Source organism: Epargyreus clarus, unplaced genomic scaffold (genome assembly GCF_041222505.1).
Source record: "Epargyreus clarus isolate Ecla_fem2 unplaced genomic scaffold, WU_Ecla_fem_2.2 ptg000025l, whole genome shotgun sequence".
Taxonomy (NCBI): Eukaryota; Metazoa; Arthropoda; class Insecta; order Lepidoptera; family Hesperiidae; genus Epargyreus; species Epargyreus clarus.
In genome coordinates, this window is record NW_027332232.1 from 1,925,861 (window position 1) to 1,944,126 (window position 18,266).

General features: G+C 36.6%; 1 protein-coding gene across 1 annotated transcript in view; it reads left to right on the plus strand.

The window, feature by feature from the left end:
* The window catches only part of LOC140752784 (A-type potassium channel modulatory protein KCNIP1), a 72,424-nt gene that overhangs the window by 38,909 nt on the left and 15,249 nt on the right, over window positions 1-18,266 (plus strand). Inside the window, exon 2 of the mRNA XM_073087133.1 lies at window positions 7,847-8,162. Coding sequence (XP_072943234.1) covers window positions 8,007-8,162 — 156 coding nt within the window. The 5' untranslated portion in view covers window positions 7,847-8,006. The remainder of the gene's footprint in view (window positions 1-7,846; window positions 8,163-18,266) is intronic.

An 18,266-nucleotide genomic window follows, 5' to 3' on the forward strand; every position in this document is an offset into this window, starting at 1 on the left:
GGCCGATCTTAGATAAAACCACAATCCTATCTAGAATTGAATACAAACGTCCACACGGAACTTACCATCAGTTTGACTGAAGGCCCGTTAGCTTTTTTTATAATACATATAGGAGTAGCAGACGAGCATGCAGTCTACCTAAAGGTAAGTGGCTACTGCCGCCCATGGACATCTGTAATCAACTCCAGATAGGATTAGATATTCCTACCTGAGGTCGGGCACAGATGCGCCGCTACCCCTGAGCTCAACTGGAACGCCTCAGAAAATGTCTCTCTTACCACACCCTTCAAACCGGAACACAGCAGCGCTTAACACTGCTGTTATAACAGAAGTAGGTGTGGCGGTGGTGCCGCCGGAGTCGAAACAAAGAGTTCTAACCTAAATGTGTAGGCATAGATTAGTAAAGATTACTCACTCCTAACAAGAAAATGTACCCAGTTTTGAGAATTGAAATAGTTGCGTAAAAAAGTTTTGCCACGTCTCCGTGCTAAAATGTCCCTAAAAAATTTAAAATAATTATTTATTTATTACGTAAATTACGCAGTATTAGTTATTTATTCGTATATTTTCTCTAAAAATGTTTTTATTTGTCAAGAATTCAAAAAAAGAACTTACTAAAATAAGCCGTTTGTGGCTTCATTCAATTTCAAGGCGGCGAAGTATCTTTACTAATCTATGTGTGTAGGTAATAATTGTGAAGTCAAACAGCAGTAGGTAATTTAGTTAAGTTTGTCAATTATTTAAATTATTTCTTACGAGCGTAAGACGAAATAATTCTTAGTGCAAGCAAAAACACTTCGTTTTAACAAGAATGTCAATAAGCACTCAGGTCTCACTTTCCCGCGCTAAGTGGCGGGGCGGCCATTTTGTTCTTGTGCTCTATGGTTCTTTATGCTAAAAGTTTCTTGATTTTAATATTAATTTATTAAGAAAATACGACATATTTCTTGATATTTTTAACTTGATAAAGACGTTAGTATTTAATTTCAGTGGTTTTCAGTTTACGAATATTCATTTAATAAGTTATTTTAAATATTGAAATAAATTCGTTTGGTTGCAATTCCTTGTAGATTTTTAAGACAGAAATTGGCTCCGTGACTTGTTTCAATATTTAAAAACAAAAAAGCACATTTTTATAAAAAATCTAAATAATAATTAGCTATTATCTTCGTATCAAGAAATTTTGGCGACTTCCGAGGCTAATGTTTTGGTCTAAATTAGAGCTATATACCGTATATATATTGTTTATTTTAGATAGAAAATAATGTATTTTAAAGGTAAAATGGAGAATTTGAAGTAAGAACTTTCTGTGGATTGAATCCGGCGGCACCACCGCCACATCTATGTCTATGTCCAACAGCAGTGTTAAGCGCTGCTGTGTTATGATTTGAAGGTGGTAAGGGACATATACTTTTTCGAGGCATTCCAGGTTAATCCTCAGTTATATCTGTGCTCAAACTCAGGTAAGAATTTAACTTGTATCTTTATCTGGGGTTGACTACAGTTATCGACAGTAGCCACTTATCATCAGGTGGACTGCATGCTCGTCTGATCAGATAAATGTAAAACAGAAATCGAACAGTAGGCGGTTTCCAAAAAAAAAAAAAAAAACTAAAAACTACCCAAAAATTAACACTTCATTTAATGCCCAGGATTTTAATATTAGAACTTAATTAGCCAAATGTATTTTACACTTTTAAAGTCACCTACTTCCCATTTAGCAAAGCAACTACTCACGGAATAACATAATTATCTTATAAATGCAGCAGAAACTAATTTCATAAACAGAGAGCTGATTCAGAGATAAAAGCATCAGCATCATAGAGAATGTTTGTTTTTTCTAACGTTTTATTATCTGCACTCGCTTTGATCTCGATAATGTTTGTTTATGGTACACAATTATAATGTACCCGGTTGACGTAAACGACATATTTTTGAATGTAAATTAGTTTGTATTATCAGGATTATAGCTTTCTTAAGTGCTTTTTGATCGTTATGATTATTATGATGTGCTTCCTGTATTTTCCATTGCATTGCTATTAGTTTTTGATTTCATGAATACTAATAATTTTGGGCAAAACATATTCTATATTAATTATTATAAAGCTATTTTATATCAGTTAGAATCCTTAAGCCTGCGGAGGGACATAGGTTCTCTCTGCGTGTACCGGCTTTGCAATGGTGAGTGTTCTCAGGAACTGTTCGATCTGGTGCCTACATCACCCTTCCTTCATTGCACCACTCGCCGAAGGATAAGGTTCTATCCAATCCAACTGGATTTAGCGGTCTTCCACGATTCGGTTTGCCGATCATTTATGCTGAATACGTGCGAAATGTGGAATGAACTTACTCCTGAGGTATTCCCTCAGGACTATGACATGGGGCTCTTCAAGAGGGGTGTAAAAAGAGCTCTAAAAAGAGCATAAAAAGAGCTCTCCTTCAAAGTCGGCGATGCATTGGCGTCTCCTCTGGTGTTGCAAATGTCCATAGGCGACGGAGACTGCTTTCCATCAGGAAGCCTAGCTGCCATATTGATAGATATTACTATAAAAATACTAATATTTTCTTGTGCCATACATTTTATTTCACAAAAAAGTCATTACATAAATAAAAATACGTAGACCATTTTACAACTTTTACAGAAAAACACATAAAAACCACAAGAATATTCGTCTTACTTCTCTTTACAAAGTTTCTCATAGAAACCGAGCTGCACAAATAACCTAGTTTAAAAATTTTTATTTATAGTCTGTGGCTATTCTTTAAAACCTTTTTGAATCTGTCGTAGGTTACACATTTTCGCGCTCATTTCGCCATATTGAAAACAGCGTCAAAAGAGCCACTCATAGACAAAAATAGAGTCATTAAGACATATACACACTGAGTAAATATTAACTTTAAATATTTTTTATGTTGGTTGCACAACTAAAAATTGGTACGCGATTTTTTGATATAAGTACAACAATATATACTGCTGGTTTTAGAAGTATGGACTTTTGCAAAGTATTTCTCTATATAAAGTAAATGAGTACTAGAATGGATACTTTGGAAATTCATCCCTTAAAGCATAGATTAGTAAAGATACTTCGCCGCCTTGAAATTGAATGAAGCCACAAACGGCTTTAGTAAGTTCTTTTTTTGAATTCTATAATCTAATTAACAAATAAAAACATTTTTAGAGAAAATTACGAATAAATAACTAATACTGCGTAATTTACGTAATAAATAAATAATTATTTCAAATATTTTAGGAACATTTTAGCACGGAGACGTGGCAAAACTTTTTTACGCAACTATTTCAATTCTCAAAACATTTTCTTGTTAGGAGTGAGTAATCTTTACTAATCTATGCCTTAAAGTTGTAAAATATAGGTGAAAATTTGAATAAAATTTCGTGTCTTTTTAGGTTATTTATAGGATGAAGATGATTAATATAGACTATTCGAAGTCCCAGGGAACTTCTAAAAAACATGTCAAAAATATAAAGTCAGTTAAAAACATCGCGGTTTAACTTTGAAGCCACCAATACCGCTCGTATTTCTACCTCATACCCGCAGTGTTGCGCTGCTGTGTTCTGGTTTTAAAGGTGTGGTATAGGAGACATTTTGAAGGTGGTAGAACCCTTTGTGGTTCGACTCCGGCGGCACCACCGCCACACCTATTTCTACCTAATAACAGCAGTGTTAGGCGCTGCTGTGTTCTAGTTTGAAGGGTGTGGTAAGGGAACATACTTTTCCGAGGCGTTCCAGCTTAGTCCTCAGGGGTAGCGGCGCATCTGTGGCTGACCTCAGGTAGGAATATCTAATCCTATCTGGGGTTGATTACTGATGTCCATGGGCGACAGTAGCTTACCATCAGGTGGACTGCACGCTCGTCTGTTACTCCTATATTATAACTAACTTAGTTTTAGCGCTTTACAAACTTTAATCTTCCTATGTTTGCAATTAATAAGTCGTTTCGTGGATCATTAAGTCAGAATTGTGCTTGTCTGCCAAAACGACTTATTTACTCACGACTGCCGGATGGTAATAGCTTGGCTTGCTGTAACTCTTAGCTAAGGCACTTGTGTCATATACAGCGATAAAATAGGAAAAAGTCTATGGAAGTAAGATTAAAATTTTAAATTTTAGTCTAAAATGCAACGAGAGCCTTGTAGTTGAAGCTGTGCCTCTACATCGAGGGTTTGTGTCGAATCTGACACGCATCTGCTTTTTAAAATCACTTGAGAACTAAAAGTTTACTTCCTATTTATCTTCTTTTACCATAACGGTGAATGCAAACACCGCGAGCACACCTATACACCTGAAAGTTGTCTAAAAAAGGTGAAATGCCTCGGAAAAGTAGTTCTCCCTTATCGAACCATTCAAATCACAGCAGCGCTTAACAAGTTCATTCGTCAGCTTTTGAGCTATAACTATTTTTACTCTGATAGGAAACCTCAAAAATGGGATATATTGACACAAAAACATCTCATCGCCTACCCCATAACTATGAGACACAAAAATGCAACAGTGCATCACTTTTATGTGCTTAAAAAACCTGAGTCTGGCAGCTTGAAGCACTTTCTAGACATATATCACTTTTATAGTAACCACAAACTTAAGGTTAGAGTCGTAAATGACCATTATGAGTTATTTATTTGAGGATTTTTCAGGTAGTTACGCTTTGGATGCAAATTCGGACTTGAATTGTCTATGGCCTTGCTAAACTTTCAGTATAGTCCGCGCCAAACAGCTAGTCCGCTCTGAAGTTGTTGCGAGCAGGTGTAGTCATACAATTTGCTACGGCGGCGCTATTCATTTCTATATTCAGAGCGGGCTAGCAGTTTTACGCGGACTAGAAATTTGTAATCTATCCTCGTTATGATTCGTTTTAGCTAAGATCGGCCACAGATGCGTTGCTACCTGAGGACTAAGCCCGAATGCATTGAATAACTATATTATTATCTCCCTTACCACACCCTTCAAACCAGAACACAGCAGCGCTTAAAACTGATGTTATTATGCAGAAATATGAATGTGACGTGATCTCGACGCCGAATCACGGAGAATACTATTTACCACCTTTAAATTCAAACCAATTTCTGCTTAACGATTTATAAAATTTAAATATTAAGGGCATGTGTTAGTAAAGATACTTCGCCGTCTTGAAATTGAATGAAGCCACAAACGGCTTATTAGTAAGTTCTTTTTTTGAATTCTTGACAAATAAGAACATTTTTAGAGAAAATTTATACTGCGTAAAAAACGAATACTGCGTAATTTACATAATAAATAAATAATTATTTCAAATATTTAAGGGACATTTTAGCATGGAGACATGGCAAAACTTTTTTATGCAACTATTTCAATTCAAAAAACTGGGTACATTCTCTTGTTAGGAGTGAGTAATCTTTACTTATCTATGATTAAGGGTCACAGAAATAAAAATAAAAAAATGACAGATCAGACGTCAAACCAAGACCATCTTGGTCGTGTGACAAATGTCAATACTTGATGTGATCTGTATCTTACTTTATACTTTTTAACAAAAAACTTTAAATACCTACAATCTACATATAATTTATCTCGAGACTTAATTTCATTTGTTTTTAAATATCGTTTTCACACGTGTAACACGAAAACGTAAAAGACTGTTAAGCCAAAGTAATTCAATTCGACGACGTTTCGCGCCCAATTGGCAGTCCGCCATTTTGTACTATTTCCGTTTGAAGTTCGAATAACGCCTTCATAAGAGCATATCCACACTATCTGATCGGATTAGCTCTCGAAATTTATATTTTATTGTATGACAACTGTAAAATTGTACAGTAATGAAAAACAATATTTATTCACCGCAATAATGATAATATACAGATAAAATATAGTAGTGACAGCTTTGTGTTTGAGACGTGACCTTTCATCGAGCTTAATCATCAGAGGAAGCGGCGGATCTGTGCCCGACTTCAAGTAGGAATCTAATCTTATCTGGGGTTGATTACAGGTGTCCATGGGCGGCAGTAGCCACTTACCATTAGGTGGACTGAATGCTCGTCTGCAACTCCTATATTATCTAAATACAAATTATAATTTAAATTAAGATGATTATGAGAACCGATATTAATATTCAATGTTATGCCCAACCGCACTACGTTTTATCTCTATTTGGTTGTACGACCGTTAAAAGTTGTACAATCAAAATTTTATCGGTTTCATAAAATTTTCTTTATATTATTGTTTTAGTTTTTATATCTGTTTTAGAGCTTGGGAATTTGCGCTATTAACTGAACTAAAATACTGACGACGAAATTTTTGGAGCATAATTTCAATTTTTTTGAAAATAGTGGCTTTTATTATTGTTTTTCGCTCATACAATAATAAAACAAGTGAGAGGTAAAGATGTCAACATTATGGAATTTTAACCGATTGCGGACGGTAATGTTCGAGCGCATATATGTATGTCTAATTATTAGGATTAACATATGAGGTGTCGTTCGATTTCTTCTAAATTGAAGGAGTGACATTATTATCGATATTATTTTATTTTCAGTTAATTGTTTTTAGGCAGTTTGGTATTTGTTATTATAATAATTATAAGCGTTTACCTTTAAAGTGTTAGAAATATATTCAAATTATTTCATTATTTGTAGTAATTAATTATTTTGTCTTATTTCTATGATGTATTATTTTTATAATAATGTGCTCTTATTTATATAGTCACTGGCTGGTAAAATGATGAATTGGTTCAAGAAACAGTTTTACTCTTTCAATAGAAACGAATATACTTGTATGTTTACGTGTGTGTAAGAGTACGTGTGTGTGCGCACGTGTTTTTGTGTGTGTGTGTGTGTGTGTGTGTGTGTGTGTCTGTGTGTGTGTTTCTACATTTGTATCAGCTTACACTACAGCTTAAATTACAGAAAAATGATAGCAACCATTTTTGTCCGAATTTTTTATATTTCTTCTCCCAAATGTCGGCATAGACGTTATTATAACCATAACATGAGGCATTCCCCTACTCTAAGTTATCAATTTAGAGTTCAGATGATATTTTTGCTAGGCAATCTCCGAGCTAGACGTATTATCGTAACAAGCGCTATTTTTAGATCTTAGCGACTTACTGACCCGTTAAATTGCTTAATACAATAGCTTGCAACATCTCCATTCGATTTCATAGTAGTTACAAAGATCTTATATATAAAATTCTCGTGTCACAATGTTAGTTACCGTAATCCTCCGAAACGGCTTTACCGATATTCACCAATTTTTATATGCATATTCAGTAGGTCTGAGAATCGGCTATCATCTATTTTTCATACCCCTAAGTGATAAGGGTTGTTCATCCTTAACATTTTTTTTATATGGCAACATTTGCCGGGTCAGCTAGTTATATTTAAAGTTGGTAGAATCCTTTGCGGTTCGACTCCGGCGGCACTACCGCCGCACCTACGAGTATTTCTGCCTAACAGTGTCAAGCGCTGCTGTATTCTGGTTTGAAGGGTGCGGTAAGGGAGACAGACTTTTCTAAGGCATTCCAGCTTACTCCTCAGGTGTAGCGGCGCATTTGTGGCCGACCTCAGATGGGAATATCATGTCTGGGGTTGATTTCAGATGTCCATGGCCGCCGGAGTTGAACCACAGAGGGTTCTACGAGATTATTAATAATATTGTAATTAAAATTCATTGAAGTTTTGTTTACCTTTAGCGTGTTCCCTATTTTATTTATAAACCCTATGTTATATTATTATTATTTAACATAAAATGTCTTCGACTGTGCGTGAATACGCCGTATTAAAAATATAAATATTGTATTATACTTAATAAATAACACAATAATAATTAATAACATATATTTTTTCTTGTTTCAGAATCGGAATCCTGCTCTCGAACCATCCAACTCACAAAAAAAACAAACCAACCTGTCAAACTTACGCGCGCAAAAATGTTACGCACAGATAACTTATAGTATACAGCCAATAAATACAGTGAAATGGACAAGTGAGTAAGCAGTGTGGTGGAGATCTAACAATGGCGACGCCCCCGGACTCGCCAGTGGAGGAGCACGCATATGAGTTAGAGCCCAGTAGGACCCCAAAACCCATACCAGTTGCCTTAGAAGAGCTGTGCCGGCAAACCAAGTTCTCGAAACAGGAGATCAGAGTCATGTATAGAGGATTTAAAACGGTGAGTAATTTATTTTTGGTCTTAAAGTTGTTGTTTTCTGGCATAGATTAGTAAAGATTACTCACTCCTAACAAGCAAACGTAACCAGTTTTGATAATTGAAATAGTTGCGTAAAAAAGTTTTGCCACGTCTCCGTGCTAAAATGTCCCTAAAATATTTGAAATAATTATTTATTTATTATATAAATTACGCAGTATTAGTTATTTATACGTAAATTTTCTCTAAAAATGTTTTTATTTGTCAAGAATTCAAAAAAAGAACTTACAAATAAGCCGTTTGTGGCTTCATTCAATTTTAAGGCGGCGAAGTATCTTTACTAATCTATGTTTTCTGGTGATGAAATCTGATGATGATTCATCAACCCATCACTGTCCCGATGTTGAGCACGGGTCTACTCTCAGAATAATAAAGATTAGGCCATAATCCACCGCGCTGGACAAGTGCGTATTGGTAGACTTTACATACCTTTGAGAAACTTTTTACCACGTTTTTATTATGTATCTATGTATGTAACGGAATCTTTGAACTCGATTTTCACCCACTTTGAACGGTCTGATTAATTTAAAATTGTCAAGAACCGATGACAATACACGATTTTAATAATTTTATCCCATTTTCCTCATCAGGATCGTCAGGAATCAAGATTAACTATTTTCCTTGTGCGATTTTAGCGTGGTTTTTAGTATTTAAACTATCATTATTATTTTAAATCTCTCGGGAACGCAGGTTTCTTTACGATCTTTTCCTTCCACGTTATTGTGGTAATTAGATAAATTTATAATTTAATCTAAATGTGTTATTTATAAGATATTTTTACGTTTTTTACATATTAGACATATGTACATATATATTAGACCTGTCGTAACCAGAATGTATCTAACAATTATCTTCATTTAAGTTAAATTGTATATTCTATGACTTTTTTCAACGTCAAGTTTGTTTCTATATTTAGCTTCTGTAAAAGGGCATAAATCTGTAATTTATTTGCTTCATTAATTTGACAGGTCAAAATATATTGATGTTACAAAGTTTTTAAAACAATTTTTAGGAACGTCCTTTATTACAAGTTTTTTTATTCTTTTCAGAAAACTTTATCATTAGATATCCTTATCAAGGGTGTGTAATTACAATAAATAATAACGAATTATTTTCTAAAACACAGAAATAAATAACAAATAATATTACAACGTTATGACGTAACGTTGTATAAGATAATATAACGTTTTTACTTACGTTTCGTTATAAAATATAACGTTATAACGTTACAACGTTGTAACGTTATAACGTTATATTTTATAACTATACTATACTTAACGTTTCGTTATAAAATATAACGTTATAACGTTACAACGTTGTAACGTTATAACAGTCCTCAGAATAAGTTAGAATGCCCCACAGCGCTCTAGTAATTAATATTTTCTTTGCAAACACCAACTTTCAGAGCCTTCATCATAGGCATCTATACAATTCCTATTTGACTTTGTTATTTTAATTGTGGCGACCTAATACACTTACTTATTCTGCTATTAAAATGAGCGTTCATTATAAAGTAAGCTATTGTTTTATTTTACATTGAAAATAATGTATTTTAAACGTAAAATGGACAATTAGAAGTGAACTCTTTGTGATTCGATTCCGGCACCACCGCTACACCTATTTCTGTTATAACAGCAGTGTATAAGCTGCTGTGTTCTGGTTTGAAATGTGTTGTAAGGAAGACTTTTCCGAGGCGTTCCAGCTTGGTCCTCAGGGATAGTGGCGCATTTATGACCGACCTCAGGTAGGAATAAAAAAAAATACGGTGGTACAGTACCCCAATGGCTGTGAGTTCGACTCACTCTTAGCCAATTATGTTATAAAAAAAGTTTACGTTTTGAACGACTATGGGTTAAATAACCAATCAAAGTCAGAAAAACAAACAGACGCTTCAATTATATTGGTATATAGATAGAAAAGTCAGGAAGTACTTACAAGACGGATAAACTCGGCTATGTCGCTCTAGAATACAGAAAAAGCTCAACTTCGAAAACTTCCGCCCGACTCACCTACGTATTGTAATATTACCGCTATCATCGGAATATATAGGTAGCTTTTTTATAATATAGTAGCAGACGAGCATGCAGTCCACCTGATGGTAAGGCTACTGCCCATGGACATCTGTATTCAAACACAAATAGGATTTTTTTTATATAATATAGGAGTGCCAGACGAGCATGCAGTCCACCTGATGGTAAGGCTACTGCCCATGGACATCTGTAATCAACCCCAGATAAGATTAGATTTCCTGAAGTCGGTCATAGATGCGTCGCTACCCCTGAGGACTAAGCTGGAACGCCTCGGAAAAGTATGTCTCCCTTACCACACTTCAAACCAGAACAAAGCAGCGCTTAACACTGCTGTAGATATAGGTGGGGCGGTGCCGCCAGGATCAATTCACAGAAGATTCTTACTTCAAATTATCCATTTTACCTTTAAAATACATTATTTTTGATATAAAATAAACAATATATATCTATACTAATATTATAAAGAGGAAAACATTGTTTGTTTGATTGTAATGAATAGGCTCAAAAACTACTGGACCGATTTTAAAAATTCTCTCATCTTTCGAAAGCTACATTATCCACGAGTAACATAGGCTATATTTTATATGAAATATATTTGATAAATAGATTTTGTGGCGGTACCAAGTTTGTCGGGTCAGCTAGTGGATTATATAGCTCTAATTTAGACCAAAACATTAGCATCGGAAGTCGCAAAAGTTTTTTTTAATTTTAAATTTGCTTTTTAGTTTTTAGTAGCAATGGAGTGTTGTTAAAAATTAAGTCGGTGTTAAAAGTTCGCAACAGCCCTTATACATTTTAATTAATTACAAGTGCATACACGCAGTACCTTTAAAAATATTTAATTAATTATGTAGGTACTAATAATGTCACATGTTATTTTAAGGGTTTCGTATACTCCGCGCCAAACTGCTAGTCCGCTCTGAAGTTGTTGCAAGCAGGTGTAGTCATACAATTTGCTATGTCGACGCGATTCATTTCTATATTCAGAGCGGACTAGCAGTTTTACGCGGACTATACCCAAAGGGTAAAGACCGGGCCTTATTACTAAGCTCCGCTGTCTGTCCGTCTGTCACAGGGCTGTATCTCTTGAACCGTAATAGATAGACACTTGAAATTATTACAGTGTGTATTGCTATAGCCGATGTAACAACAGTTTTAAAGGTGGTAGAACCCTTTGTGGTTCGACTCCGGCGGCACCACCGCCACACCTATTTCTGTTATAACAGCAGTATTAAACGCTGTTTAGGTTTCAAGGGTGTGGTAAGGGAGACATACTTTTACGAAGCGCTCCAGCTTAGTCCTCAGGGGTAGCGGCGCAGCTGTTGTCAACCTCAGGTAGGAATCTAATCTTATATGGGGTTGATTACAGATATCCATGGGCGGCAGTAGCTTACCATCAGGGGACTGCATGCTCGTCTGCTACTTTTATTTTATAAAAAAAAGAAACCGATATTTGTTTTACGAATTAGCATGAAAATTGACAGGGTTGATCATACAGCGCCATCTAGTATCGAGTAGCGGGAAGCTCTATCTTTGTTTCAACATCGTTTTAAACACTTTGTACAACACATTAACCCATACCTTTTATTTGGCAAGCGCGAAACATTCCCAGTTGGGTAGATAAGGAGGAATATACACTATCCGATTGTTAATGACGAAATTATAGTAAACTAGCTGACCCGGCAAACTTTGTGCCACCTCAATATCTATTTATCAAATATATATATTTCATATAAAATATAGCCTATGTTACTCGTGGATAATGTAACTTTCGAATGGTGAAAGAATTTTTAAAATCGGTCCAGTAGTTTTTGAGCCTATTCATTACAATCAAACAAACAAACAATGTTTTTCTCTTTATAATATTAGTATAGATATATATTGTTTATTTTATATCAAAAATAATGTATTTTAAGGGTAAAATGGAGAATTTGAAGAGATAACCTTCTGTGAATTGATCCCGGCGGCACCGCCCCACCTATATCTACCTAAATAAATACGCCATTTAGGCGCTGTCTAAATATAAATATATATATTTTTATATTTAACCTAACGATAAGGCAGACGGGCTACCTGATGGAAAGCAGTCACCGTCGCCTATGGACATTTGCAACACCAGAGGAGTCGCCAATGCATCGCTGGCTTTAAAGGAGAGCTTTTTACACCCCTCTTGAAGAGCCCATGTCATAGTCCTGAGAGAATACCTCAGGAGGAAGTTCATTCAAGTTCACACAATAATATAAAAGGGTAAATTTTCCAAGTGGGCTTTCGAGGCCAAATGTAACTTATTCGATTCCCGGCTAGAGAAAAATCTAAATATATATAACTCAAAGGTGACTGATTTACATAGTGATCTATCAACGCACAGCCCAAACCACTGGACGGATCGGGCTGAAATTTGGCATGCAGGTAGATGTTATGACGTAGGCATCCGCTAAGAAAGGATTTTGATCAATTCTAACCCCACGGGGATAAAATAGGGGATGAAAATATTACTTCGTAACGCGAGCGAAGCCGCGGGCAAAAGCTCGTATTCAATAAATCGGTCGGACTAAATATGTAAATACGTTTCGGACAGTGTACAGTCCCCACTAATGTGTTTGTTTACGAGCTAACAATAATGTTTCCATCTCGGGAAAGAAAATTGAGCTTTTGCAACGTGTGACGTAATTTTACATGTAAATTACTGTGTTACAAATACAGTTATTTATATAGTTTATGTGTTCTGCTGGCGGACAGTGTATTCTCCCCACTAATGTGTTTGTTTACGAGCTATCAGTAATGTTTTTATCTCGAACAAAATCGAGCTTTTGAAACGTGTGGTAAAACTTTACATGCAATTTTAATGTTATTTACATTTAATCTATTTTAATTAGGTTCCAGAATAATTATTATCGTTAAATTATTACTGTTTTTAATAAGGTTCTAGAATAATTGTGGCCATTTAATTATCACTACTCTCGGTACGAATTGTAATCATTTTCATTAAATTTAAATAAATCATTTGTCAACAATATACCGTTCTCGACTGGGTACAAAACAATACAGGTCTGAGCTCTCGACCTAAGAATGTAATGCTTCCGATATCGGAGCGAATAACATTGTGTAAATACGTTCCGGACGGTGTACAACCCCACTAATGTGTTTGTTTACGAGGTAACAGTAATGTTTTCATCTCGGGAACGAAAATTGAGCTTTTGAAACGTGTGACGAAATTTTACATGTAATTGTACTGTTATTTGCGTTTAAGTTCATTTTAATTAGGTTCTATAATGATTATTACCAGTAAATTGTTACTGTGTCAGTGTTGGGCATGGGTTTTTGAGATTAAAGGCCATATTAAAGATGGTAGAACACTCTGTGGTTCGACTACGGCGGCACCACCGCCACACTTATTTCTACCTAATAACAGCAGTGTTAAACGTTACTGTGAAGGGTGTAGTAAGGGAGACAGACTTTTCCGAGGCGTTCCAGCTTAGTCCTCAGGGGTAGCGGCGCATCTGTGGTCGACCTGAGGTAGGACAATGTAATCCTATTTGGGGTTGATTACAGATGTCAACTTAATCCTCAGTGGGATTCTGGGTGGCAGTAGCCTTCTGTTTTTAAGCAGAAATAGGTGTGGCAGTGGTGCCGCCGGAGTCTAACCACAAAGGGTTCTACCAAATTATTATTTGTACTACTCGAATTATTAGAAAACTAAAAGTTACCGCTCTAAATATACTATCAAAAGAATTGCGTACATCCAAACTTGTTTATTTGCAATAAAACAGCAAATTCGTCATTCAAACTACCATAATAACAAGGAAATGACGTATAAATCATGGCGACATGAATACCCGAAACCGCGAATCTATTTTAAACGTAGCTAATGAGTTGGACAGAAATAGCAATATGTAAATATAGCGCGAGCGAGCGGGACAGGTGTATGTTTGTCAGGTCAACGTAAAGGTTAGTGGGTAAAGTGAACGACCGTAGCCGAGAATAGGACGCTTTTTTAGTGTTGCTAGTTTTGTTAAAGTTTTCGCCATAGATTAGTAAAGATTACTCACTCCTAACAAGAAAATGTAACCAAGTTTGAGAATTGAAATAGTTGCGTAAAAAAGTTTTGCCACGTCTCCGTGCTAAAATGTCCCTAAAATATTTGAAATAATTATTTATTTATTATGTAAATTACGCAGTATTAGTTCAAAATTCAAAATAAGAACTTACTAATAAGCCGTTTGTGGCTTCATTCAATTTCAAGGCGGCGAAGTATCTTTAATAATCTATGGTTTTCGCACTATAAATAATTTAAATATTGTTAATTAAGGCTATCATTTAGCGAGCATACAGTTCCTTGATATTGGGTAGCAACTGATATCCTTGCACAATGTGCAGCACATCTATAATCAACCCTAGATAGTTCGTGTCTTAACTGAGGTTGACCAAAATGGTAAATATCAAGATGAGTAACATTTTAATTTTTTTTTAAATATATGTCCTAAAAATACTTATTAGAAAAAAAATCATCCAAACTTACTTCTTCACCTATGAAGCCCCCGCTCCGCCTTAAACCGCGCCTACAATAAAAACCAAAATGAAGTAATTTAAATCTAATAGAATTAATTAAGATTTAATTAATTTTTATGTATGATCTTGGTTTGTGTATTCGTCTTTGTGTGTCCGCCCAAAACACGAATAATTCTAACTTGATTCAAACACCATTGCGTGCGGCTAGTTTCACAGGGGGTCACGTAAAACTAGCCGCACTTCAAGGAAATTTAAAAATTATCGTCAGTTTTCCCGGAAAATTGTAAAAAACCCGATATCATATAAAGTTGAATAACTCGAGTATTTCTGAACCAATTTCAATTTTCTTTTTTTAATTTTTCATATGAAAGGATGTTTCATTGCGGTACTTTCCTACCTTGACATGAGTATGCTTAGATGACTGATGCTTTATATTTAAGTCGCCGTGCAATCACCCTTCGATCGAAACTCAAGCTTTCATGCTAGAAATAGGTGTGGCGATGCAAAAAAAAATATTCTAGTATTAATACGGCAGTACTTCGAGATAATATTTATATAAAACACAGTTATATAAATATATTAGCTGACCCGGCAACGTTGTGTTGCCATATAAATAAAACAATGTTAAGGGTGAACAAGCCTTATCACTTAGGGGTATCAAAAATAGGTCGTAGCCGATTCTCAGATCTACTGAATATGCATATAAAATTTGGTGAAAATCGGTAAAGCGGTTTCGGAGGAGTACGATAACTAACATTGTGACACGAGAATTTTATATACAAGATAACGTTGTGTAAAAAATGTAACTCAATCTAGGAAGCAATTTTTTTGTAAAGATTGTTTTAGTTGTTCTGTGAAATATAACGTGTGCGATACAACTAACGCCATCTAGTATCGAGTAGCGAAAGGTTAAATAGTGTTGCCGTTAAATTCTGCTAAAATTAGCCCCATTTCTTAGATTACAGATCTTCCTAACAGGATAACGAAGCCGTAGAGTGTAAATAAGAGGATTATTAGTAAATCTGTCAAATCCAATACAAATGGACACTCGTAAATGGTTAACCTGGTATTGACATAGATTTTTTTTTTTTTTATAATATAAGAATAGCAGACGAGCATGCAGTCCACCTGATGTGGCTACTGCCGCCCATGGACATCTGTAATCAACCCCAGATAGGATTAGATATTCCTACCTGAGGTCGGCCACAGATGCGCCGCTACCCCTGAGGACTAAGCTGGAACGCCTCGGAAAAGTCTGTCTCCCTTACCACACCCTTCAAACCGGAACACAGCAGCGCCTAACACTGCTGTTATTAGGTAGAAATAGGTGTGGCGGTGGTGCCGCCGGAGTTGAACCACAAAGGGTTCTACCACCTTTAATTTATAATATTTATGTCATATCTAGTTATATATAGGTTAGGTAGGTAGGTTAGGTATATATATAATGTCCCTGTAGTTCCGGAACTAGAATAGGATTACGGTATCCCCTGCCTGTCGTAAGAGGCGACTAAAAGGGGCTTACGGGGTTGCGGGCGGCAAGAGTAGAAGCTCAAACCGTCCAGCAAGCGACCCCGGGAAGGACAGTGGTTTGTGTGGTGGCATATCGCTGTAATCGCTGTATCGATGAGAGAGGAGCGTATATTGCTCCCCCAGGGGTAAAGCCCGATCGGGCCATCACGTTTGGAGGACTCCGGTTGTATTACGTCGGAGATCCCGGAGTTCTCCAACAAGCGTTGAGGACGGCCACCGGCGGGGTTTTAGTGCGGTAAAATCCCACATAACCCGCCGTCGCTCCCACGTCGTCGGGTACCTTTTGAAGGTTTCTCCCTCAACTCCAGACAAGACCACTACCTAAGGTCGGTCAAAACGCGCCGCTACCCCTGAGGACAAATTTTTTGATTTTTGATTTTCTTTTTTATTTTTTTTTTATTCAATATAGGTTCTTTACCACTTTTTGAATGTCAATACAACAGACAGCATGCGAGCACACCTACCGCTATTCTTCCCGAGGTCGCTGGCGGTTCGAGCTCCCACTCTTGCCATCCGCTACCCCGGAGCCCCCTCTTAGACGTCAGACAAGGGATAACGCAGCCCTGTTCTGGTCTCGGATCTATAGGGACAACCATCAAGTGGACTGCATGCTTATAGCTACTTTTTTTTTATAATATAAGAGTAGCAGACGAGCATGCAGTCCACCTGATGGTAAGTGGCTACTGCCGCCCATGGACATCTGTAATAAACCCCAGATAGGATTAGATATTCCTAGCTGAGGTCGGCCACAGATGCGCCGCTACCCCTGAGGACTAAGCTGGAATGCCTCGGAAAAGTCTTTCTCCCTTACCACACCCTTCAAACCAGAACACAGCAGCGCTTAACACTGCTGTTATTAGGTAGAAATAGGTGTGGCGGTGGTGCCGCCGGAGTCGAACCACAAAGGGTTCTACCACCTTTACCTTTAGCTACTTCTATATATTACGAAACAATACGAGCAACTTAAGGGTATGCCAAGGGATACCGCAGCCCTATTCTGGTTAGCGATAGGCGATTGTTCTAAATAAACAATCGAATAAATCGACAATCGAAGGAATCGACAATCGATTGTCGATTTATTCGTAGTAACAAAAAAGAATCGAGTAACAATCGACGTTCGAATAACTATCGAAATTCTTCGATTGTATTCGAATACAATCGAACACAATAACAATAGAATAATTCGACAATATTCAATTATATTCGACAATAACAATCGAATAATTCGATTGTTTTTAGTGACAATCGCGAATCGCTAATTCTGGTCGCAGATCTACAGGGACAACCATCAGGTGGACTGCATGCTCGTTAGCTACTCCTATAATACAAAACAATGCGATCAACATAAAAAGCGTGTTCTATTTGAAATCTACGCCTCTATTTCCCAAATAAAATATGTTCATTGTACATAGTTCAGTCACGCCAAATCGCGTGTGAACGGTAATTCGGCGCAAAATTCGACGGAATTAGTCAATAACCTATATACAGGGTTGGCAAGCCGTGGTGATGCAGACCTTAAGGAGTGATCGATTTTTAGGACGTTTTCTAAGCATTTTGAGACAAAGCTTACGATATCAAAAAGTTTGAAGGTGGTAGAATGCTCCGGCGGCGTCACCGCCACGCCTGTTTCTGTTATAACAGCAGTCTTAAGCGCTGCTGTGTTCTGGTTTGAAATATGGTAAGGGAGATATGCTTATCCAAAGCTTTCCAACTTAGTTCTCAAAGGTAGCGAAGCATCTGTGGCCACCGGCCACAGGTAGGACTCTAATCTTAAATGGGGTTGATAACAGATGTCCATGTGGGGACTAGCCGCTTACCGTCAGGTGGACTACACGCTCGTCTGTTACTTAATCTAAATATATATAACTCAAAGGTGACTGACTGACATAGTGATCTATCAACGCACAGCCCAAACCACTGGACGGATCGGGCTGAAATCTGGCATGCAGGTAGATGTTATGACGTAGGCATCCGCCAAGAAAGGATTTTGATCAATTAT